Source organism: Tetrahymena thermophila (genome assembly GCF_000189635.1).
Source record: "Tetrahymena thermophila SB210 genomic scaffold scf_8254820, whole genome shotgun sequence".
In the NCBI taxonomy this organism is placed as follows: Eukaryota; Ciliophora; class Oligohymenophorea; order Hymenostomatida; family Tetrahymenidae; genus Tetrahymena; species Tetrahymena thermophila.
In genome coordinates, this window is record NW_002476575.1 from 132,004 (window position 1) to 157,482 (window position 25,479).

The 25,479-nt window shown below is 23.5% G+C and overlaps 7 protein-coding genes across 7 annotated transcripts; 3 read left to right on the forward strand and 4 right to left on the reverse strand. All coding sequences in view use genetic code 6, as the record gives it.

Annotated features, from left to right (window-relative positions):
* Window positions 1-594: 594 nt before the first annotated feature.
* Window positions 595-7,172, forward strand: TTHERM_00700910 (tetratricopeptide repeat protein; the record flags this gene model as incomplete). Its single annotated transcript, XM_971710.2, has 3 exons — window positions 595-4,961; window positions 5,142-6,280; window positions 6,412-7,172. 3 exons carry the CDS (start codon window positions 595-597, stop codon window positions 7,170-7,172), a joined length of 6,267 nt encoding a protein of 2,088 aa, XP_976803.2.
* A 1,214-nt stretch (window positions 7,173-8,386) lies between these two features.
* TTHERM_00700920 (divergent CRAL/TRIO domain protein) lies at window positions 8,387-9,691 on the forward strand (the record flags this gene model as incomplete). Its single annotated transcript, XM_971711.1, has 1 exon — window positions 8,387-9,691. The coding sequence occupies one exon, from the start codon at window positions 8,387-8,389 to the stop codon at window positions 9,689-9,691; it is 1,305 nt and encodes a 434-aa protein (XP_976804.1).
* A 681-nt stretch (window positions 9,692-10,372) lies between these two features.
* TTHERM_00700930 (cation channel family protein) lies at window positions 10,373-14,888 on the reverse strand (the record flags this gene model as incomplete). Its single annotated transcript, XM_971712.2, has 3 exons — window positions 10,373-11,938; window positions 12,035-12,497; window positions 12,709-14,888. The coding sequence occupies 3 exons, from the start codon at window positions 14,886-14,888 to the stop codon at window positions 10,373-10,375; spliced, it is 4,209 nt and encodes a 1,402-aa protein (XP_976805.2).
* Window positions 14,889-16,012: 1,124 nt separating this feature from the next.
* On the reverse strand, window positions 16,013-17,329 carry TTHERM_00700940 (hypothetical protein; the record flags this gene model as incomplete). Its single annotated transcript, XM_971713.2, has 1 exon — window positions 16,013-17,329. Exon 1 carries the CDS (start codon window positions 17,267-17,269, stop codon window positions 16,013-16,015), a length of 1,257 nt encoding a protein of 418 aa, XP_976806.1. The 5' UTR covers window positions 17,270-17,329.
* A 754-nt stretch (window positions 17,330-18,083) lies between these two features.
* On the reverse strand, window positions 18,084-19,156 carry TTHERM_00700950 (hypothetical protein; the record flags this gene model as incomplete). Its single annotated transcript, XM_971714.2, has 1 exon — window positions 18,084-19,156. The coding sequence occupies exon 1, from the start codon at window positions 18,867-18,869 to the stop codon at window positions 18,084-18,086; it is 786 nt and encodes a 261-aa protein (XP_976807.2). The 5' UTR covers window positions 18,870-19,156.
* Window positions 19,157-19,760: 604 nt separating this feature from the next.
* Window positions 19,761-22,560, forward strand: TTHERM_00700960 (kinase domain protein). The gene is made up of 12 exons (XM_971715.2): window positions 19,761-19,916; window positions 19,976-20,025; window positions 20,219-20,308; window positions 20,463-20,552; window positions 20,714-20,803; window positions 20,930-21,019; window positions 21,276-21,365; window positions 21,491-21,580; window positions 21,700-21,789; window positions 21,904-21,993; window positions 22,081-22,170; window positions 22,323-22,560. Exons 1-12 carry the CDS (start codon window positions 19,878-19,880, stop codon window positions 22,420-22,422), a joined length of 999 nt encoding a protein of 332 aa, XP_976808.2. The 5' UTR covers window positions 19,761-19,877; the 3' UTR covers window positions 22,423-22,560.
* Window positions 22,561-23,258: 698 nt separating this feature from the next.
* TTHERM_00700970 (U4/U6 small nuclear ribonucleoprotein Prp4) lies at window positions 23,259-24,896 on the reverse strand (the record flags this gene model as incomplete). The annotated part of the gene is made up of 1 exon (XM_971716.1): window positions 23,259-24,896. One exon carries the CDS (start codon window positions 24,894-24,896, stop codon window positions 23,259-23,261), a length of 1,638 nt encoding a protein of 545 aa, XP_976809.1.
* Window positions 24,897-25,479: the final 583 nt, after the last annotated feature.

The following is a 25,479-nucleotide window of genomic DNA, read 5'->3' on the forward strand; positions in this document are numbered from 1 at the left end:
TTAAATGCCTTTTTCTACGTATTTATTTTAATTAAAAGAAGGAAGGATTTAAAAAATATTATATTTAGTTAAGGTTTAAAAAAAAATTCATTTTAAAAATAATAAAAAAATTGATTTTATTTATTTTTTACTTCATTTTGAAAATCTGTTAAAAGTAAAAAAATATTGATGATAAAAATAAATTATGTACACTAGACTAAAGCGTATTCAATTAGTTAATAACAATTTAAGTAATAGACTATTTTCAAGATATTTATTTGTTTTGAAGTATTGAGCTCTTGCTAAATAGTAAAGTAAAATAAAATAGTAAGTGAGCTCATCAAAAATATTGTTAGATATAAACTAAATATTGATTAATTCAACTGTTCATTTAATAACTATTTAATTTATTCAACTCGTTTAACATATAATTAATCTATAAATTTTTCTTTTTGAATATTAACAAAGAGAAGTAAAAGTCTATATAATTATTCAAAGGTTTATATTTTAATAAAAATCTAGGATTTTATTTGAACTATTTAAAGTAGTTGTTTTATTAAATCAATTAATTGACTGCGGATTTTTAGTTATTTTAGTAGGATTATTTATTGGTAGATGGATTTTTTTGAAGATGGAATTTAGCATTTCAAAGATAAGAATTATTAAGAAGCACTTAAGTGCTTTAAATAGGCTGTAGATGAAAATTAAAGAATCGAGGATTGCAGGAATAAGATGGGAGAAATTTATGAAAGCATTTTGAAATTTGATTTGGCATTTGAAATGTATAATAGGAATATTAAGACTAAAAATGATGCAGAAGCTTATTTTAGAATTACTAATTTGCTCATGAATTAGAATAAATTAGAGTAAGCTAATTTTTTTATAAATCAGGGAACTCAATTTCATCCCCATAATGCTTCTTTGTATTACATGAAGGGTCTGCTTCTGCAATCTAAAATGCATTAACATTAAGAGGCTATTGCTAATTTTGATAAATGTTTGCAAAAGGATCCATCATACAAAGAAGCTCTGCTTAAGAAAATAGATAGTTTATTCGAATTAAAGGATTATCATACAATAATTGACTCATATAATAAATACTTAAAGCTTAGCAATAATAATATAGAAGTTTATAAAAAAATAGGTAATGTGCAGATACTTCTGTTTTAGTACAAGAATGCCATAGAGAATTACCTTTTATGCATACAGTTAGATGAAAATTTTACTGAGGCATATCATAATTTGGGATGTGTTTATTAGATTGTCCATTAATATGATTCTGCTATTTAAATCTTTGATTAGTGCATTTCAGCTATGTTGAAAATTGCCAAGAACTAAGCTTTAAATTAAGATAATAATAATAAAGGCTTTACTAAAAAAAAGAGGAAAATTCTCATAGCTTAGAGGAGGAAAACTTAAGAACAAATATTAAGCAATTTAGCTATATAAAAGAAATTTGATGAGTTACTGCTATTTTTAAATAAATTGCTTCAACCTTGGAAAGACTTAATTTTAAATAGCTCTGAGTATGTTTAGCAAAGGAAGGCATCAATAGCCTATAGAAATTAAGGAAATTAGAATAAGAATACTACTAGTCGTATCTCTTCTCGATTTGAATAAATCATGTTTCTTTAACTTAGCAAAGCAAAGTGTTTAAAAGAGCTTGGAAGGTACGAAGAAAGCTTAAGAGAGTTGATAATCTGTGAGCAATCTGAATAGCATCTGAACGAATGTGCACTGTTAAAGAGCAAACTTCTTCTTTTGAGTAAATTAGAAGGTTACAAAATAGAAATAGAAAATAAAGAGAGCTAGATTCAAGATAATAATCAAGAAAATAATGCAATTTAACAAAACAATAATACAAAGAAAGAAAGTGAATTAAAAGAAGATTAAAACAATGATTGGCAAGTATCATAAAGAAAAGAAGCTGTGAAATGCTTGAGAGAGATATTAGAAAGGGATCCTACAAATTCAAAAGCATTATTGTAATTAGGGGAAATATACGAAATAGAAAAGGAAATACCTAAACAAATATAAATATATTCTTTTATTCTAGAACACGAGCCTTACAATGGAGAGGCTATCAATAAATTAATTAATCTCTCTAAGAAAGGGTTTAATGTTGATAATGTGAGAGAATTAAAAGGAAAATTGAATTATTTAAAACATTCTTAATATGAAGAATTTATTTATGCATGTTTACAAGCTGATCAGTTCATGGAGTAAACAGAAATAACGAATTCTGTTGCAAGACTTTTAAATGAAGGGATTTAATTTTATCATTAAAATAAATATTAAGTTGAGAACTCAACTTCTTTCTTAAAATTATTCTTTTATTTTGGAAGATAATACGATTTATCAGTAAAGTATTACAATTTATTTAATGATTCTACTTCACCACAGTCAATGCTTATTTTTGCAAAGGCTCTTTTAAGATCAAATTAGATCATTAAAGCTTTGGATGTTATCAATTTCTTACAAAAATAATACATAATCACTTTACCTTAACAGTAAGGCTCTTAAGAGAATATTCAAAATTAATTTCCAAATATTTAAAATCAGACAACCATAATTGGCTCAAAACTAAACGTAGCAAATACATAGAGTTTAATCAATAACAATTTACAGTTAACAAACAATGTTCAACAATAAAGCTAGCAAAATTTATTGAGTAAGATAGAAGTTTCAAAAGCTCATAGCAGCTCGATATCTTCAAGTGGTAGTAATCAAGGACTGAGTTTGATGAATTCTTAAAGCATCCCATTTAAAAATCAATTCACCAAAATCTGGCACCTATTTTTATTAGTTTAAGGCTAGTGTTTTGAAAAATTACAAATGTATGAAAAGGCACTCATTAGCTACTCAGACTCTGTCAGAGCTTAACCTAAATTTTATCTGACTTACTATCATAGAGGATAACTTTATTATAAAATGGGATTATTGGGAGATGCGCTTAAAAACGTGGAAAAAGCCATACAATTTAACTTGTTTCACACAAATTCATTGCTTTTAATGGCGAAAATATATCAAAAACAACAGAAAAAATCTGAGTATTTGCAAACTTTATAGAAAGGATTAAAACTTTTATCTAATTCAATTTCTTTGACACATATTGGGGATGAAGATGATGCAGAATTTCTTCTAGCAGACAGTGGAAGAGCAGATGAGCTCAATGACGAAAATACACTCTATTCAAACAATAAGCTAGAAGAGTAGGATGATGATGAAGATGAACAAGAATTTGATTATTTCATCTAACAAAAGATAAAAAAACTGCAGAAGTCAAATATGACATCTGCTTCTATCAATGAAAGAGTTCCTTCGCATTTAATTGAAGGTATTTCTTCTTTTGAAGGAAATTTCTTAGAAGAAAGCAAATTTCATCTTGAAACCACTCTGACTGAAGTTATAATATAAGAATAAAAGTCTTTAGCTTAAGATCCTATCCTTCTATTGTGCTAAGATCAAGAACATCTCTCCCAAACCAGATTTGCAGCCCATTTTTACCTTCACCAAAATTATCTTAAAAAAATGTAAATTTCTAACAGCTAAAATCAACAATAAAACTCAAAAATAAATACAAATGGGTAATTAGAAAAGCTTAATAATAAAACAGATAGCATTGATTGGATTTTAGATAACAACCTATACAAGCTGAGCTACCTAATTAATAAGGCTCTATTATATTTTTCATTCAATCAACTTAATTTAGGAATTAATGTGTTCTTTGATGAGTTATTTACTTAATATGTTAGTTCGGAAACTGCTACTCATGAATAAGCAGAAGCAGTCATTTTTGCAGCTGCTACTCATTTAATCTATCCCTTATTTTCTCTAGGTTTAAATGAAAAGCTAATCAAATTATGCGAATATATCTCTGAATTTAAGAAAAAAGTTAAGAAAAAAGAAGGTTCCATCCCATAACACATTCAAGAGAAGCTTCCAAGCACAGAATATTTAATTATAATCAGCATTGCTAAATACAGACTTTAAAAATATGAAGAATCAATTAACTGTTTGTAACAATTAATTCAAACTCATTTAGATCCTGTCCAGCTCACAAACTCAAGCTCTAATAAATTTACATAAAGATGGAACGAATACTCTAAACTTGCCCATTTCTTTTTATCCTTAAATTACTTTCAATTAAACAACATACCAAGTTGTTTGAATTACCTTTAATTGTATTTAAGAGAAACTCCAGAAAACTACAAATAAATAACCAGTAACAACATAAATAATAACAACAACAATAACTTATTTAAATTTAACAACAAAACTTTTTAGAAGTAATTATCATCATCAACTGAAATAATTATTTAGCATTTGCAGGCTGATTGCTCATATGTTTTAATGGTTGATTTGCTTTTGTAAAATAAACTTTCTTCAGAAGTTCCTCCTTTGTGTGAAGCTATCCTAGAGAGTCTCTATGACTAGATAAGACAATACTCCCTCCCGACAATCCTTTATCTCCCAAGACAAGGCTATTTTACAAGATGCTAGCACTTTTTAACTAAAAATCTGAAAAATCTAACTATTTAAAAAATAAAACCTCAATTCGAAGGTTCACTGAGAGTATTCTTCCCATTAATAAATGAAGAGAATGCTGATTTTATTGGTAAAATCTTTGACTTCTACGAATACTCCTATTTTGACAGGTAGTCTAATTTAAATTCTCACTTACTAGTTAAACTAGAAAGCGGCAACATTAGCCAAATAATGAACCCTATTACAGGTAAAAAAATGATGCTCAACGAGTAAAGATGCGAAGCACGCAGGATAAAAAATACATAAGATCAAAGAGATATGATTTACAGACTTATTTTGACACATAAATCAATTTTGAAAGTTCATTTTTTCCTAAAATAGGGAAGAGATATATATGCAATACAAGACGAATCTATGCCCAATAATAATAATAACAATAACAATTTATCATCTAAAAATAGTTTTTCTAACCTTTAAAATCTAAGTTAAATAAAGTAAATTAGTTTTATTATTTTTTAATATTTTCAAAACAAATCAATCAATTTAAATTAAAATTTAGTTTGAATTTTCCTTTCTAACATTCAAGATTTTATGAAATAAATAATTTTACCAAAAAATTTTAATTTATGTTAAAATGATATAAATTGAGTAATGAATGTTCATTTATATAAAAGCAATTAAGGTGGATCGAATTTGAAGTCAGCTTAGGAAGTAACATTTTGCAACTTAAATAATGTAAGTAAAGTTGACTCGATGAGCAGTTAAAAGAAATTATTTAGCTTGGTACTACCACTAGGAGAAGAAAGTAAGGCATCAAACCATTAGATAATTTAATTGTTTGCCACTCTAATCCTCTTGGTAGATTGCATGGAATATTTACATAGTCAGCATATTTACTCAGCTAACTTCTCTTTAGATTACATATTTTTATCAGAGCCTAACATTCCAATCATAGCAACTTTTGACAATTTCCCTTCCAATTTTTGCTCATCTCCTGACCTAAATATTTAATAGTTAATATCTTCAATTAAAGCACTTCTACCTTGCTGCCAGCTTTCTCCTGAATAATTTCAACAGCAAGTTGTAATTCAACTGTATGCCTCTTCTTCCACATAATTTTCAAATTTATTGGTTTATATTTACCAGTTTATAAATAAATATAATTATGAAATTCACTAAACAAAAGTAGCTTACAATATTCCACCTTCTGACTTTGACATTTACAGCAATTTTTTATCTGAATTAAGTAAAATTTTGCACTAAATTGCAATAACCTGCTTTCTGTTTCAATGCTAATCTGCTAGCAAAAGCATAGATTAATTTTATAAGAATTGTGTGTTGGAAATAATTTAACTAAATAAATTATCAGCATGCAAAAACCTAACTCCATCAATGAACACTACAGAGAAAGAACTTCTAGGAGAAGGAATAGTATTAGATTATAATATTTTCTATAATTAAATGTAAGTTTCTTAAGATCTGTCTCATTTCCTAAATGATGAAACACATGCCTTAGTTAACAAGTTCATATAATTAAGTTAATTAGATATAATACAAAAATAAGAACTAATTAATGAATTGTATTCCATCAAGTAACAGTAATCCAGAGCAGCTAATTCTCTATCAATAGAAAAAAGATCTAAAAATCTTATGAAAATTATTGATGCTTCAGACGGAAGAGATGAGTACATTTTATCACTCATATCAAATATCGAATCTTTGCTAGCTGTTCAAGATGACATTGATTCAAGAGATTAAAACTAACTCTTCCAATATTTAGTTTCTTTGATTAAAAATCCTTTGAAAGATGATTGTAATTTCATATTTATTTAATTTTAAAACAAAAAAAATGAATAAATTATATATTTTGAGAGAATTTAAAATAATTTTTATTTATTAATAAATAATTTTATATTGATTAAATTTACTATAAAAATTAAATAGTCTTTTAGAGATATATTAAGAGAAAAAAGGTGTATTATGAATGGAAATAAAATTAATAACAAGATATGCTAAAAAGGATAGTTAGAAATCTATATTAAGACGAAGATTTAAGACAAGAGAAATATGAAAAGTTTGTAAGAATTCTTTAAGAGTATCAAACTAAATCTAGAGATGAAAGTATTTCTTACAAAGAGCATTAAGAGATGCTTGCCAAGGCAGCTTAAGCTGGAAGACACAATAGAAGAGAAGAGGATGGTACTTTGGTGGAAGAAGTAGATTGTGTTGTTGAGTAGACAACAGTGAACAGTTTTTCTCTTTCTTACTTTGCATCTTAAAAAGATAACAGAGCTAATATAAATGTGATGAACGTATTTTCTTAAAAGCCCTAAATTCTTAGTAATGATGAAAGTGATTAAATTATTTAAGAAAAAAGCCTTGAACCTAATTATGACTTTTAAATAATTAATGAGAATACAAATGAGAACATTTAATCTTAAAAAAGGGAATTTGATTAAATAAAATTAAATGATGAAATTATCCCTCATAAAATACAGGAAAGCTTAGCACTTAAATCAGAAAAAGATTCTAAAGTACTTTCTCTTTCAACTTCTCAGTTTAAAATTAAAACGCCATCAACCTTCTTTAAAGAAGCAAATGTCACTGAGAGCATTGTCGACCAATCTCAAGCTTATCATTAATAAAATGTCTAAGAATTAAAAATCTAAAATAATATTTAATAAGAAGAATCTCTAAATGATTGAACAAATAAATAGATGAATAAATTTTTTTAATTTTAAGAAATAAATGAATCAATCAGTTTATCAAATAAATAAAAGCAAAATCAAATACAATTTAAAAGATTTTTTGTTTCAATTTATATATATATATCAAAAATATTTATTTTATGACTCTAATTTGGTATCAGCTGCTTGTTTTAAATATTAACAATCTTAGTAAATTCTTATTGTTTAACAAATTTATCAAATTTAATGTAATAACAAAATAGTCTAATTAAGACCAAATATCTCAATAAATAACTTTTTTATAAATAAGGTAATTTTTGATAAAAAAATTATTGTAAACTGACATTTATTACTGTATTCCCTCTGATTAAAGCCATTCTTTAATACTTTTAAAAAAATTATGAATAATAAATTAAAATTAATTAGATTTTCTAGGATTTTGAATAGAGGTTGATTAAAATTAATGAGGAATTAAGGCTTATTTCGTAAATATTAATTTTTAACTTTATATTTTTATAGATTGATACATTTTATTACTGATATCAATATTTCTAATATAGCTTTCTTCTTTAAATTTTATTTATTAATTGTTTTATTCATTTTATTAAACATAACAGTTTTATATATCCTTATTTTAATGGAATAGTTTTATATAATTATGCTAATATTATCTACTTAATTTTTTTTAGGTAATAGTTAAATTCGCTAAAAATAAATATTAATTTTTTATTTATTTTGATTGGTAGGTATCTATTTTTGGAACAAATTTTATGAATAAGAAAGACAATTTAATAATATTTATAAGGAAAGTAAATTGAATATATTTTTAATTCTAAGTAAGCTTTTATTCATTTATTGATTGAATTAAATTTTAGTAAAATAAGTTTATTGATTTTTTTTGCATCTCAAGCAAGTCTTAGATAAAGAGAGACTAATTTTTAAATAAATTTAATGTATTTATTTATATATAAAAATAACAAAATATTATTAAAGCTTTACATACAATTTAATTAATTATCTAATAAAAATATAACAATACAATCAACATTATTAGTTTAATAATTAGATAAATAAATAAATAAATAAATAAATAACCAAATATCAAAAATATAAAGCAATAAGGTGTTCTATCTAGCTGTTAAAAAAAAAAAAACACAACCTAAAAAGTAAAATCTAGTTAAAATACTAATTATAGGCAAAAAGCAAATACGAATATATAGATAGTTACAGGCATGTAAGAATAAGATATAAACTGCACAAATAGCGAAAAAGAAAGGAGAGCTAATGAATAGTTTAGATAAGAACATTAGTTAGACGACCAAAAATTTAATATATTTTTAGAGATGCAGAAATTAGTTAAAAAGGAACTTGAAACTAATGCAGATGTGTAAGGCTAAAATAAAGATAAGATTACTGATCCAAAACATTTATTAAGATAGCTCAAAGCGAGAGATTTTAACATTGAAAAAACAATTGAAATGTGGAGGAATTGGATATTATGGAGAAAAAAATATGATATAGATAATATAGGATTGGAAACAATCGAAAGCGAAATGAAGACAGGAAAAGCTTTTTGGCATAAATACGATAAATAAGGAAATCCATGCTGTGTAGTTAGGATTAAAAATCATATTGCTGCAGAAACAACACACGATAAAGTTATAAAATTTATGATTTACTTAATGGAAGTAGGTATTAAAATGAGCGAAAAAAGTGGCACAGAAAAAATGTGTGTTATTTGGGATAGAGAAGGATTTTCGTCAAAAAATTTTGATTTCTAATTTATCACTCTTATGAAGTCTCTTGTTTCGATGTTCTAGGATAACTATGCAGAAAGATTAGCTTAAGTGTACATCTTATATCCTAGTTTTATAATGAAATAGGCTTTCAATATATTCAGACCTATGTTAGCTGAAAAAGTGAGAAACAAAATTAATATCGTTAATGAGCTGTCAGATATCAAAAAGTTTTTTGATGAAGATTCTATTTTAAAAATACATGGAGGAAAGAGTGATTTTGAATACAGATACCCAGATAATATTCTTTGTGATCCTCTAAATGCTGTTCTACCTTACATTCCAAGCAGACCTAATCAAAGTATTAATAGGAACCAGAGCTTTAGTTTTTAAAACAGCTATAATTAAGGAGAAAATGTAAGTCCTTTAAATAGGAGTTCCAATTTCTTTTCAATAGAAAATGATTCCACTGAGTTTTTCAACATACAAAATAGCCAAGAAATAGATTGTGATGTAGAACCAGAATCATATTCATAAAGTTCTAACAACTTTTAAGATTTATAAAATCAATTTAAAACTCCTGAAGAAAATTCTCCATAAAATCTCCAAAATGTTAAAAATTAATAAATATAGCAAGACTAAATATATAAAGAAGATGTAATAGTAGATTAATTTTAAAACCACAATCAAAAAAAGACAACAGACTTATATAAATACAGTCACCCTAATTACGAAAATAATTAAGTTGTCAATTCAGGTTGTTGTGGATGTAAATCTGGAAGCAGTTGCTCCATATTTTGACAATAAAAACTAAAGAATAAATGAATGAATGACTAATTATACTAACTAAACTATAATCTCAAAAGTTCTTATTAAATTAATGATAACTAGGAACTCAATATGCATTTAATATATTTTTATATTTCAACCACTTAAGCATAAAAATTGCTTTAAACTATTAATTTTTATCTCTCATTTTAAAATAGTAATAATTATTTACAAAAATAGTATTAGATAACATTTGGGAGGGAAGGGGGTTATAGCTAGGTGTCATTTATTTTAAAATTTAATTTTTTTCTAAACATTTATCTAAATTTCTTTTAATTAAATATTTATAAGTATAGCCTATCCAAAATTAAAAAGACATTTATATAAACACATTGATATTATTAAAACTATTTTAACACTAACTCAGTGATGTATTCATTTTCTTAATTAGGTGTGGTACCGACTTTTTAAAATAAAATTATATCCTATTAATTATTTTAAATTAAAATGAAAAAAACATTTTTTTTAGAAAAATAATTTCATACTAATAAATATATTGCATAAGAAAGAAAATGTTTTTTTGTACTTCTACAACAAAAAAATTGAAAATATATACGAATAAACAGGGAATTTAAGAAATGAATTTCATATTGAAGAATATTTCAATTTATTTAATAAAAATAACAATCTAAAACAAAATTTGAAAGCAGACTTTCATTTCGATTTATTGCTTTTTGAATCTTCTTCTAATTATTATTTAGACTGATTTTGTAATTAGTTTTCTTTTATTAGGTCTTAGTAATATTAAATATTTTTAGGAGCTTCGTTTTGATGTGGTGGTTAAGATTTTTAATTAGGTTCATTTGGCTTGTTATCATTATTTTTATTTGATAGACTTTTTATAGTTTTATATTGAAATGTTTAGTGCTTTCTCATTTGTACAGAATATAGCAACAAAACTCTTTCGTAATTATTTTAAGGCATGTAAAATTAATAACTTTTAAGAGTTTCAAACTAAAAATCACAATCTTGTGTATTTTATTTTTAAGGTTACTGGAATAATTCTTTTAATTATTTTAGTAATGCTTCATTTGCTTATTTTTGGAAATAGCTACTTAATTGTTTACTCAAATAACGATTTTATGATTTCTTCATGCTTAAAATATCAGTTTTTAAAGAACTTTTGTTAGCATATTATTCTTTTTGATCATTTTAGTTGAATGATTTTTGTTAATAGATTTATTTGTTATACAATTTATTATCTTCAAGTTTAATTTTGTTACTAAATTATGAGTAATTATCATTATTCGTTAGATGATTAGATTCCTAGCTAGAATTAGGATTCACAAACTCAGGAATACTGTAGTTACTGTTTTAAGGATTATAAAATTAAAACCCAAGAGATGTTTATGGGTTTAGATTATTTGTGTTGAAATAATTTGGAGTATTAACATTAACATACAATTTATTGTTAGCAGAATATGGGGAAGGACACATTTCCGACATATTAGATAGTTGGCGTTACCTGTTAGTTGGAGTATTCAGAATATTCCCTCCATCTCCCTGTATGAAATTATTATAAATGTTACTTGGTTAATTTTACTAAGTGACAAATTATGAATGTTAGCACTATTAGGTTAACTAAGATTTATTGTCTCCTTAATCATCATCAACAATTTTATCTTACAAAGATTTGATAGAAAAATAAACTTTTTTGCATTATGTGCAACCATTATTGCTAGATTGACTATAATCGTCATTATTAACTGTGTACTAAAAGTTATTGTTAGATTTTTATTATACTTGAAGACTTTGTTTATCTAACGTATTATAAGATTTTTATTAAATTTATATACTTTATCTGTCTTATCTGTCTATATAATTCAGTTCAGAGTTCATATTCATATTTGTATTATCTTGATTATTTACGTTTGTGTTTTTAATGAATTGGTATTATAATTTTATATTCTACAACTAATTTTGTATATTTTATTAGCTCTTTATTTTTTAGATATTATTTAAATTTTGCTAATTACCAATCGTTCTTAAACTAGGCTATCCTCTTCCATTTTTTATTAAATTTAAATCTTCTTAAAATTCTTATTTCATCGCATCGTTAAACCAGCCTTGCCAACTTAAATCTTCTAAATTCTCATCTATAAATTATTTTGCTCCCTCTTCAACTTAATGTTTTACTTACAATGAATTATAGGAGAAACTTTTCCTTTAAATATCTTTGTCTCTTGTTTAGAAATCATTTTTGGCATATTCCTTTATAATCTAAAATAAATAATTAAATAAATATATTTTATTTTTTACTATCTTCAAAAATTAAATTGATAGAAAGGTTATTTAAAATGCAAGTGTGCAATATACTTTAAATTTATCAGAGCAAAGATGGATGAAATTGCACTCAGTAACTAAATGAGTGGTTGATTTACAACAGTAGCATACAACTCCAACTAAATCCAATTTATTGTTAAAAGTAATAGAATCTTTTATCATGCAAAATTTTTCTAAGTCAATTGGTGAGCTTTAGATCAACTCATAGAAGTTGCTTCTCTTAATTGATAACAATTTCGTAAATTCAACACTTCTGACAGATAACTAACTTGATTTTCCTGTAAAGAATTAAATTTCTCCAAAATAATCTCCTTTATGAAGTACCTTTAGTTTTTCATTGTTATTGCTGTTATAAATTTCTACACTTCCTTTTTCTATAAAATAAATGCAGTAATCGTTTTCTACTTCTTGCATTATAATCTTTTAACCAGGTTTGAATTCTTTTTATTCAATAAGTTTTATGGTCTTTTAAATAATCTATTGGCTAAAATTTTTCCTTTAAAATATAATTTAAATAAAATGAAATTATTTTTTTAAATTACAATAAATCCTCATATTTAAATTAAACTTATTTTCAAAGATTTTGTTTAAATTAAAAATTTTAAATTATGAGACATAAATCTAAAATAAGAGGGAGGGACATTAATAGATGAGGATTTACAATTATTTAAATCAAAAAAATTTGCAGTTTATTAATTAAAAATAACCTAAAGAGAGGAGATTTTTCGAATACAATTTTGTTTGCCTCAAGCATCATCTAATTTTATAGGGATTCAGGGAGTAAGGCAATAACTTTTTATTACTTTTAAATATCTTCTTGGTTTGATTGAATAAAAAAATACTGTAAATATTCCCTGACTTAAACTTGTAAATCAATTGAAACATTTTTTTTATGCATAAACCCATAAATAGCATTAAAATGTTCATCATATTCTTTATTATTGATATTCATTTCTGATAAAATTTATCCAATAGAATTTAAACTGTATCCAAACATACCACAAGCTATAAGCATTGTCAAGACAGATAATAAATACTCTCTACTATTAACAGGAATTATATCACCATAACCAACTGTAATCATAGTAACAGTTGTAAAATAGTATGCTCTCAAGTATTATTCATAGAAGTTGAGATTTTTTATTCCTTGCAATTTATCAAGCCAAGTATATGAACAATTATTAATATTATAATAAGAAGATCCTTGTTAAGCACAAAATATTGAATCTTCTGTTTGGTCCATTTTACCAAAAACTAACCAAATACATGCAAATAAATGGGAAACTATAAATAAATTGAAGAAAATTTGCAATAAGCTGATAAAACCTCTATTCATTTTCCTTAAATAAAATCTATCATAAATTCGATTTTTAAATGTAGTTTACTTAAAAACTTTGAAAAGGGCTACCATAAAAAACAACACACTAATTTTGTTATCTTTTACTAATTCTAATTGATTTCGCTGCTAGGCAACATTAATCCATACAATTATTACAAATGAAATATTTAGAAGGCCATCTTTTGAAATTTATTCGAGCAAAATGAGAGTTCTTGAATGAAGTAGATTTCCTTTTTTGTACTAAACAGTATTCAACTTGACAAATACATCTAAAGTAGCAATAGTTGCTAAAAAAATATCTAGATTCTCCAGATAAAAAGCAGAACTGAAAGGTATACCATAAATAAAGTATAGAGGAAGATAAAAGAAGAATACAATTACAATGATCATGTTAAGAATGTCCCATATAAACTTCATAATAGACTAAGGATGAAATAAAGGAATAGTGGGAGTATTTTTTCTAATTGTTTTAATTAGCTTAATTGAATTTGCTTGCTTAAAAAATAAATGAATAATTTTTTAGAAATAATTGTAATCATAAAATTCGTAGTTTTCTTTTTCCTATTTGTCATAATTAATTGTCTTATCTCTTAAATAATAGAACTTCTGCCTTTAAAGCAAAGCAAGTCTTTTTGATTCGATATTGGAAGCCATTTTATATGCATAATTTTTCATTTTCATTATAATATGGATAAAATTATTTCTCTTTTACTTTTTTTGTAACAATTATTTTTCATTTTCTGTAATCTTTCTTGAATCTTTTTTCCTAGATAAGTGATGAACAGAAGATAAAATTTACTTCTACTTTTTGTTAGGTGATTCAATAGCACCTCCTCCGTTCTAATTATTATTATTATTTTATAATGCTATTCTAAAGCTTCCAGTTTGCTTTTTAGATTAAACATCCTGTTAATATTCAATTTTATTGTCGCTCTGTTAATTAGATTATACCCTTTCTACTTCTTTTGAATCAATATTAGAGGTAAAATATTTGCTTATTACCTTTTTTTGATCTTATTGCATTTCATTAGCACCTTGTGGAGTATTTGATTCGTGACTCTAAGGTTTGTTTTTAAAACTTGGACTGCCTAATAGAGTATTTAAATTGGAAGTGCTATTATTAATGTTTTAAATGTGTTATAAACTATTTTTTAGGTCATAGCAGTCGAAGTAGACTAACTTTTTGTTATCATTTTACATAGACATACTCAAAGAGTCTTGTAACTAACATTTTTAATTCTACTTTGGAATATCAGTATCATAATTTCCATTCTTAAATTACAAATAAGATATTTCATTATTATTTTAAATATAACTAAGCTAGTTTTCTTCATTTTAGGATTGAATCTACTTTTTGCTATCAATTATCTGAATACTTTTCTACATCTTAGGATTAATTTCAGCATCTAATTATATTTTTTTTGTGCTTAGTTCCTACAAAGAAGATTAAATCCTATTTATGGATATATTTTTTGTTCCATACTCATCTTCTGTTAGAGTCTTTTCATGCTATCGTGAGTAAAATATTTCCACCATTTCATTGTACATTTTTTATGTTTAATCAAAATTTTATTTATATTTGTTAAGTCTCATTTTCTAAATCAAGTAAAATGTAATTTAATAATTAATTAGCTTTAAATTTATGTTATTTCTTTAATTTTCTACATTCAATCAACCAAAAACTTAACCTCTTCAAAACACTAATTTTTGATTGAATGCAGAACTAAATTAAATACAAGTAAGTATTAATCCATGTTAAGGCTCCTGTATACTCTGCTCAAAGAAATACATATAATAATTATGATAAAATAATTATGCCTAGATATAAAAACATGCACAAACTTATCTAAAAAATAAAAACTACTAGCATTAATTTAAAGAATAAATAAAATCTATTGCCAAATAGTAAATTAAGTTTTTTTAAATTTAAGTATTATATATTTTTAAATTAGAAAATATCCATTTAATTCATAGTTTTAAAATTAAAAAAGAATATTAATATTTAATGATGAAATAAGAGAATAAGTTTTTATCAAAAATTATATTTTATGCTCCTTTATTAATTAAAATTAATTTATTAAGTTAGTTTATTAATAATATTTGTTATAATTTAAGTAAATTAAATGAATTTTAAAATAAATATTATTTTTTATATTCATAAAAAAACTCAGTTTACATATCTCCTAATACTTCCCTTACTTAGTTTACTAATTGAATATTTTTAAAAAGATTCATAATTTACTGTAATTTTAACAAATATTAAATTTTTTTTTTTGAGGGTAGGGGGAGAGAGTTGTTGTATTGTAGTTGGGATTTAATGTATTAGAATCATATAATATTTTATAAAATATAAAGCAAGTAAGTAAGTACATATTATTTTTTAAATTAAAGTAAATTTTTATTTTATAAGAAATAAGTAAATAATAATAAGAATGTAATTAATTATTTTTTAATAAATTTATTTCAGAATTTATTTTTAATTTTATTACTCACTGCTCGATGATTTTATTATTTAAGAAATTATTTAAATTGTTTGCATATAATTTGATTAATAAAGGATTTTCATGATTAGAGATGATAATTGAAACTAAATATTTTGTATTTATTATATAAGTGAAATCAAATAAAAATTTGATTTAGTTAATATTGGTTTTTATTTAATTTGTAGTAATTCAGTTTTAGATTTATCTATAGCCACAAGGCAATTACTATTTTTTTTATAGTGATTTAATATTTTGAGCATAATATTTTTCTAAAAATGCTTATGAGTGAATAGAGTACTCAACATCTTCGAAAAGATATGAGAGTTCTTTTTTAATGAAATCATCATAAGAAAGTTTAAAATTTTATGTTAATCTTTATCTGTAATTAATTAGTTATTGTAAGTCGTTTAGCTCTATATCTATTTCAGTAATCAAAAAATAATGTTCATATTCACCTTATAAAATTTCTTTGTTTAAAAATAAACTCCCATAATCTTTTCTTTTTAAATGAATCTTTATGGGAAAGCCATCAAAGGTAATAATCTCTGCAATATTATTATCTTCTTCTTCAACTCCTACTCTTTACAAAGAAGTTAAACCTTATTTCGTTATATCAATTTTATTTGGGATTAAGTCTATTTACTTTCCTCTTAATATTATTTAAGATAGTGTTTCTGCATTAATCCCTAATAGATCTAAGTAGGATTTTGAGTAGCCATAGTTTGAAAAATCTATATCATTGTATTTTTGACTTAATCTAAAAATCTAATAACAATACATTTAATTTCCATTTTAATTGTTTAATTCTTCAAGAAATTTCATGCACATTTATTAAAACATCTTAAATTCTTCATCTTTAGTCTTAAGCATAGCTTCTGAAGTAATTTGTTTTGCAAAATACTCGCTTAAGTTACACATCAGCATTCCAAATTTAGTGAAAGTTTCTTTGACAATTTATTATTCAATATTTGGGATATATTAAATAAAATCCAAAGCCTGTTTATAGCTACTTTTTGTTTGCTTAGCTCTGTTGTGCTATTTTAGATTAACTAATCCAATGCTGTGATAAAAGTCTTCTACTTAAATGGAATCATATTAATTAAAACCAAAATAAACTGGTTAAATAGCTGGAAAATATCTAATTACTCCATCGCTAGTAATCTACAATCCAGTAAAAACATTTATTTAGAAATTTAGCAAAACCTGAGAAGGCTTAACAATAAATTGCACTTTTTTGAACTATTCATTTTGATTTTGAGTATGATCATCTGAACAAGATGTATTATTTCTATTCTATTATTACTATAAAGTATTTAACTAACAGTTAAAAGATTCCTCCTACAATAAACTTTGATCATTAATAGACTGATGATTTGACTCTAGCAACTGTTAATCAAGGCTAGAGAAATCTGCTTCTGACTATTAAGAGATGAAGAGCTTTTACATTTATTTATTATAACTATAAAAACAAATCTAAATATCGATTGTTTATATCTGTTTTTTACTTAATTATTATTAAAGCTTGAAAAAAAGAGATATTTATAGTAAGATTTCCATAATATAATAGCCGATTATAATCCTTTTTATCATAATTAATCAGAATTTACATATTTTTTCGCAATCACTTATTATCAATTAAATTTTAATTATTTTATATTGAGTCTTATATCTTTTTTGTTTCCATTATTTTTTTCTAGAATTATTTTTGGTAGAAACATTTACCCAAATTAACTTTTACTTAAAGATTTTTGATCAATATCAGAAAGATTAGCTTATTTTTTTACTATATAGTTTTTTTAAATTAATGTAGAATGAATATTTCAGATTCAAATTAATTAACTATTTTTAAACTGGAATCATTGGTTTATATTTTAATAAGCTTTGTTTTTTCAAAAATTTTATATTGGTTATACTAAATAATATTCCTAGGCTTAAAATTTTTGAAGGTAAATGCCCAATATTTTTTTCCATATTAATTATAACTGAAAATGATAGATTAGATAGGAGAGTTAATCAAAAGAATCAATTTATAGTATATAAAATAAAATTGAATAACTAATAAATAGTATGTCATTTTTTCATTATTAAAGTTATTACCTGATAAATAATTCATTTCTTTAAAGAATTTAATACTATTTTCATATCAGTTAAATAAAATAAAATTAAATTAAAATTTTTTTAATAATTTGGTTAGTTAGTTAGTAAATAAATAAATAGATATTTGAGTAAATCAATAAGTAAAATTAAATAAATAAATAATTCAAATTTAGATGTCTTTGTAAGTACATTATAGTAACTACTTTTGTTTGAGCTTTTTGATATTTTCACCATAATATTTCTCTAAGAATGCCTATGAGTGTATTGAATATTCTACATCCTCAAAAAGATAGGATAGCTCTTTTTTAATAAAATCATCATAGGTGAGTTTAGAATGATCAATTAATTTTTATCTATAATTAATAAGTTAATTTAAATCTTGCATATTAACATCTATTTCTGTGATGAAAAAGAAATACTCGCTTTTACCATCTAAAACCTCATTATTTGGAAAAAGATGGCCATAATTTTTGGTTTTAAAGAATAATTTAATTTAAAATCCATCAAAAGTGATAATTTCAGATATATGGTTATCTCCATTTTCAGTTTTAAAGCTTTATATGGAAGCTAAACTCTAGTTGGATATATCTACTTTTTTAGGTATAAGATCTATTTATTTTCTTCTCAGTATTATTTATGAAAAGGTTTCTTAATTAATTCCTAAAAGTTCTAAGTATGATTTTGAATATCCATAATTTTACAAATCTAAACCATTATGCTTTTAACTTAATCTCGCTATTTAGTAGGTGTACATTAAATTGCTATTTTATTTGCTAATCTATTAAAGAAATAGCATACACATTTACTAGAACCTCTCAAACTCCTCTTCTTTTTATTAATAAGTAGCTTCAGATATTTATTGCTTTGCTTAATATTAGTTTACTTAATCAATATAAGCTTCACAAAGGCTAAATACATGATTTGCTAATTGCAGCTAGATATTTGGCATATGCTAAAGAAATTATAAAGCATACTAATAACTGCTGAATGATAATTTTTCTATACCATACTATTTTATTTTGACCAAACCATAATTATCTGAAAGATCTTCTATTTAATAGGTTTCATATTAGTTAAACCCAAAATAAACTGGATAAAGTGATATGAAATGCCTAATAACACCATCATTTGTAATTTACAACCCAGAATTAATATCAATTTAGAAGTTTAAAGCTGCTGGTAATGGTTTTACTATAAATTATACTTTAGCTAGTTCTTAATCACTATCTTACTAAGTACCTTCTTCATGTTAAGATTTATTAGAGTGGCTATCTCTATTATGAGTATTAACTTAAAAATTATTGCATTGCTAAAATATTGAACTAGAATCAGATATAAAGCTATGCTAAGACACTTATGGTTATTCCTAAAAATTTAAGAAGCTTTATTGTGATTGCTATTTAATAATTTTGTATTTTTTAGTAAATCAATAAATATACGTAAAATTAATAAAGTTATTTTCAATTTTTTGTTTATAAATTTCTGTATATGTATGAATATAAAGATAATCCTATCAGTATCAGAGCTTCATATTTTATCAAAATTTACATATTTTTACTAAATAGTTACTAGCACTTAAATTTTATCAAAATTTGTTCACAATATCTGATTGTCCTTGAATATATTTTGAATAAATCTGTAAGGCATTTTAAAAATTAACTCATATTTAATTTTTTATAATAATCTTAATGCATATTATGAAAGAGGGTATTTAAAAAAGGGTAAACAAAATATTAAAAAAGAAGATAAAAATAATTTATACTTTAAAATAGATGAATTTTTATATTAAAATGAAAAAATATATTTTTCATTTAAAAAACTGAATGAAAGAATTTAATATAAAATAGTTGTTAAACTTACTTTTTAATCAACTTTAAAGAGAATAAACTAAAAATTAACACATTTGTCTATTTATTTACTAAAAAACAAACAAACTCAATAATTCAAAAGAATAAAAATGATATCGAATTCTAAAGTATTCAAAGAAGTAGAGAATGTATTTAATATAAATGTGTACTCTCATATATTAATATTTTATTTTTTTATTATCAAAAGTTTATCAGCTCTGACTTCTCTGCACATGAAAATATTATTTTAGATTTTTAGTAATAAAAAATTAATTGAGATCAATAAATTAGAATTGAAAAAAAAAATTACATCTTAAACTTTAATTTATTTAATAATCGAATTTGATTTTTAAAAATAATTTTAAATCCTTTGATTTTTGTTTAAATGGGAAAATTAATTTATTTTAAAAAAGTAAAATTTCCTTTAAAAATATTAATAATTTATAAATAGATATTGTAAAATAGATAAATAGGCAATATCAAATTTAAGCTCTTCTATATCTTAATGCAAAAACTTATCAGTACTTATCCTTCATTTATAGTAAACATAATTTCTTTCCTTTATATTTTAAAAATAAAAAAATATTTTAAAATTATTAAATATTGCTTGTATGTATGAATATATATATGTATCATGATTTTGTAATTTATTAATAAACTCATTTCTTAGAATATTTTTACAAATTTTAATAAAGGTGTAAAAATCTTAACGAGTAAAGCTTGAGGGAAATAGTTACTTCCTTTTCGAACTGCAAAAAGCTGTAAACCTTAGAACTCTACATCAGGTAAGCTTTATTTATTATTAAGATCATAAATAACTTTTCTAATGCATAACTTCTCATTTTTATAGAAAAACAAGCTTAAAATTTTTCTTACTTTCTTACCTAATTACTTTAAAATATTTTATTTATTTATTTATTATAATTTACTTTATATAATATTATAGCCAAAACAATTTTAAAGACATTGAAGCTACTTGCTTAGGTTCTGGGTTGGGAAATTGTACAAACCTTTAAAATTTAAAACTTTAGTTATTGTAAAAGATCTTTCTAATTTTCTATCAGCTTTTAATTTTATTTATTTAATTTTTAAGATTTTATTTTGTAATTCCTAAAATATAATTGACAAAGTTTAATCTATTATAAAATATATTTATTTAAAGCTAAAACTAAATAAAGGCTTAGGGCATATAAGGATTCATAGTGCCTTTAGTAAACATCAAGAGTCTCTAGAGTTTGTTTCTTGTCTTAGAGTAATAAATAATTAAATAATATAATAATAATTTTTATTAATAGATAAATAAAATAAAATACTGAAAATATAAAAAGGTTCTTAAAAATACCATAAATCTTTAATATAAAATATCTAAAAAATTATTATCAAAAACCTTTAAAAAATTTTTTAATATTTTTACAAAATTACAAATAGTTCTTCTAAAAATAAATAAATTGAAGGACTTAAGGTATAGATTGATTATCAAATAAATTTACTTTTAATTTTATAAAAAGTCAGAACAAAATTGGAGATGAAGGAATTTCTATTCTGAGTTAAAATTTAGTCAATTTTGAGAATCTGAAAGATTTAACTTTAAATTTATAGTAAATAAAATAAAATTCATTATTAACAAAAATTAAAAAATTATTTAACAAACTAATTAACAAAGTTTTTAAAAATATATTCCAAATTAATATAATTATATATATTACTTATTTAACGATAAAAGTTAGATTGAGATATAAGAAAAAGGGGCTTCTGCGTTGGGATAAGGTTTAGAAAACTGTAAAAACCTGGAAGCATTAAGTGTTAGTCTATAGTAAATCACTTATCTTATCTTAATTTTAATAAATATCAAAAAAGATTTATTGCTATATTGAATTTATGTGAAATATAATTAATTAGTGACAATATTTAAATAAAAATTTTAATTTAAAGTACCAACAATATTCGTAAATAAGGTATTTCTAACCTTAGCTCAAGTTTAGCTAATTGCTTAAAGCTTAAATATTTGCTTCTGAATCTAGGGTAGGATTAATTTTTTTTAATTATTGTTTTATTTTAAAAGCTTAATAGAAGATTTATTTTTTTAATTATTTAATTAAAACTTATTAACTAATTTTTATGAAATTCGTAACAAAGTGCAAACAGTATTTAAAATGCAGGTGCTATAGCCTTATTTATAAATTTAGCTAAATCTAAAAGCTTATAAAATTTAATCCTTGCTCTTTAGTAAATCACAATTCATTTTTATTTTATATTTATTTTATTAAAATAACTCAAGTAAGACTTTTACATTTTTAATTAAAATTTTAAAAGTAATAACAACATAAATGACTATGCATTAATTGAATTACTACCTGCCTTTGCATCCTTTAAAAATTTAAGAACAGTTTCAGTTTCTTTTGGGTAAATTAATTTTATTTATTTATTTACTTAGACTTCTTTAATTTTAATTGAGATGATAAATTATTTTAAGTAGTTTTAAATTTTTTAAAGCCACAAATTATTTATTTAATTTAACATATTTAATTTTTAATATAAAATTTTTTTATTACAAGACAAGACGATTTTAGTTTAAGAGGTTCAGAAATTAATTTTAAAAATGCATTGAAGAAAATCAAAAAATTAGTCTAATTAAAAACTAGTTTCAGTTTCTGACGAACTCACAATTTATTAAAAATAAAATATAACTTTTTAATAAAAGATTTTAATTAAATTAAAAATTAACTTAATTTCAACTTCTTTGTCTTATAAAAATTTATTACCAATTTATAAAACGAATAGTAAAGTATTTATTACAAATTAAAAATTTATTTTTCAATTTAATTAAACATTTTTCTAACATTCCTGCATTATAAATTAAATTAAACTAAATACTTTATAAAAATGAATTTCTTAGTGGAAAAATTTAATTTTTAATTTTTTTAACTTCCGAAAATCGAAAATTTTTTTAGTTTCTTATCTACTATATTTACCTGTGATGAGAACTGATCCTAAAATCAAATAATAGCGATTTATTATTGTTTTTTTGATTATTTATCACACCTAATTATAATAAATGAAGAAAAATACAGAAAAACAAAAATAGCTATTTATGAAAATTATTTCTTGAGTAAGTAATATCAATTTAGTAAAACAATAGTGAGTTAGCTATAAATATATGTAAAATTAAATCATACATACATTTTAAAAAAACAAACTAGGATATTTTCTAAATAGAATAATCCTTCAATTTAAACATAAATTAGAAAAAAATGAGAATTGTTTTAAAATGCAAATTGGTAAATGAAAAAACATGTATTTATAACTAAATAAATAAATAAAGAAAGAGCCTAATAAGTTTCTAGTTTAGTAATTTTTTGATTTATAATTTAATAAATATCTATAAAAGGATTTAAAAATAAGTATTGATTAAGTATATATAAACAAGTTAAATATTTAGGAATTTGTTAAATTTCTATTTTTTTATTATATGCTATCTATCTATCTAACTATCAGAAATCTTTATATTCCCATAACATCCACTTTCTATCTAGAGATGTAGTTGCAAAATACTTCTGAGATTAATCCAAGGTAACTGAAGTGATTTTAGATTCGTGGGATTTATATGTTTTGGCTAGTGAAAAGTCTTTTGCATTCCATAATTTGAGTGTGTTGTCATAACTAACAGAGACAAAGTAATTGCTTCCATTTTTCTAAAATTTAACATCACTGATAAGTTTAAGATGACCAGGAAGAGTATGCATACAAGCCCTTCTTCTAATATCGAATACTCTAAGTGTATTATCTTCACTACCAGTTACAAATTAGAAACCATTTTCAGAGAAATCAGCTGCTAAAATACCTTTAACATGATAACCTGAAAAAGGTAGTATACCTTTACCAGTTCTTAAATCCCAAATCATTCCATAACCTTAGAGATCTCCTGTAAAAATAAGAGATCCATCAGGATGAAGTGCATTAGCATATACTCCTTTAGTATGACCAGTTTATACGTAAATTTCTTTCTGACGCTCGATGTCCCAAAAACGCCAAGTCATATCGTGAGAAGTAGAAAAGAGATATTTTCCTGTTTGATGGAAACTGAGTCTATTAACTCTATCTTCATGTCCACTTAAAACAATTGATTTTTATAATTCAGCAGCAGGGTCCATAGTCCATAAACGAATATTTGTATCACTAGATCCTGTAGCCAAATGCCCAAAAGAGTTATGACTCATACTACCTGTTTCTGGATTCCAAACAATATCATGGACCTTACTAAGATGGCCTTCTAATCTGCATTTTAAATCTGAATTAGGAATATTCCATATTTTGGAGACTCCAGAACCGCCTGCTGTTGCTAAAAGATCACATTCAGGAGAAAAAGCACCTCTTAAAACAATACTTGAATCAGCGAATTAACTAACACAAACATCAAATTTCATAGCTCTGTTGAGAGAACTAATTTGCTTTTTTTCTTCTACTAATGGGTCTTCCTCCATTCTACCAACTTTAGATTTATAGACTCTACGCGAAGACTTAAGAAGAGAGTAAGTAGCTATTTCTTCTCTAATTTCTTTCAATTCTTTAATACCTGGGTAGTAGAAATGTTCATTCTCATCATTTTACTTTTGCTTTTCTTCTAATTTAATAAATTGAGGTAAATCGCCGTGTTCCATAATATATTCAGCTTAAACCTTTTTCAAACGCTCTCTTCTGTCAGCATTATTTTCACCAAAGTAGCAAATAGGATGACCTAATTATCTCAATCTATATTTTACTTCTTTATCATTTGTAGGTACAATCATAGTTGATGCTTTTTTTTGAAGTTCTAACTTTCTCATATTTTCATCATGTCTTCTCTTTTCTTCTAGAGCATGTTCTGATAATTCCAATACTTCTATCTACACATTTGTTTGTGACTTATCTTTGTCAGCTAAAGATTTTAATTACTTTCCTCCCAAGCTTTTTAATTATCCTGTTTAGACTTATTATGATTATTATTAATCTGAGCTGCTATTAGGAGCAGATTGAGAAGCTTATTGCTATTTTCTTTCTTATTTTTGCTTTTCTTCATCTATTATTCTTTGTCTCTCCTATTCTTCAAGAGAACCATAATAGATTCTCTCTTCTTGCTTATCTGAAGACATGGATTTAAATAAAATTGCTTTTAGATATTTTGAATAAATAGATTTTATTAAACTAAATATTAATGTTAAGAATTAGTAATTAATTCAAAGCCAAATCAATATTAAGTAAATTTTGTAAAGTTATTTATCAATAATTAAAAATCAAAAGATTCAGCCAATTATATTGAATTTATTAATATCTTATCATAAACAAACAAAAATATAAATAATTCCAGCTAGACAAGCCATCTTTATTTTTCAATTAAAAAGATTCATAAATAAAAAAAATAAGGAATTTTTCAATACATTTTTTTATGCTCTATTTAATAGTAATTATAATAATATTGCAAAATAAAATTATTTGAAAGATTATGTATGTATGTATGAATGTGTGTATTTATGCATGCATTTTAACAACAAAATAATATCTAATATATTCAAATAAATAAAAATATTATTTTCTTTCAAAAAAAATTAATTTATTAATGTAGAAAGATATTATTAAAACAAAAGATTGATTGATTGATTGATTGAAATATTTTTGTTGTTTTGTTTTAATTATAAAATAAAAAATACAATTTGTTAAGATATTTTTTTGCAAGGT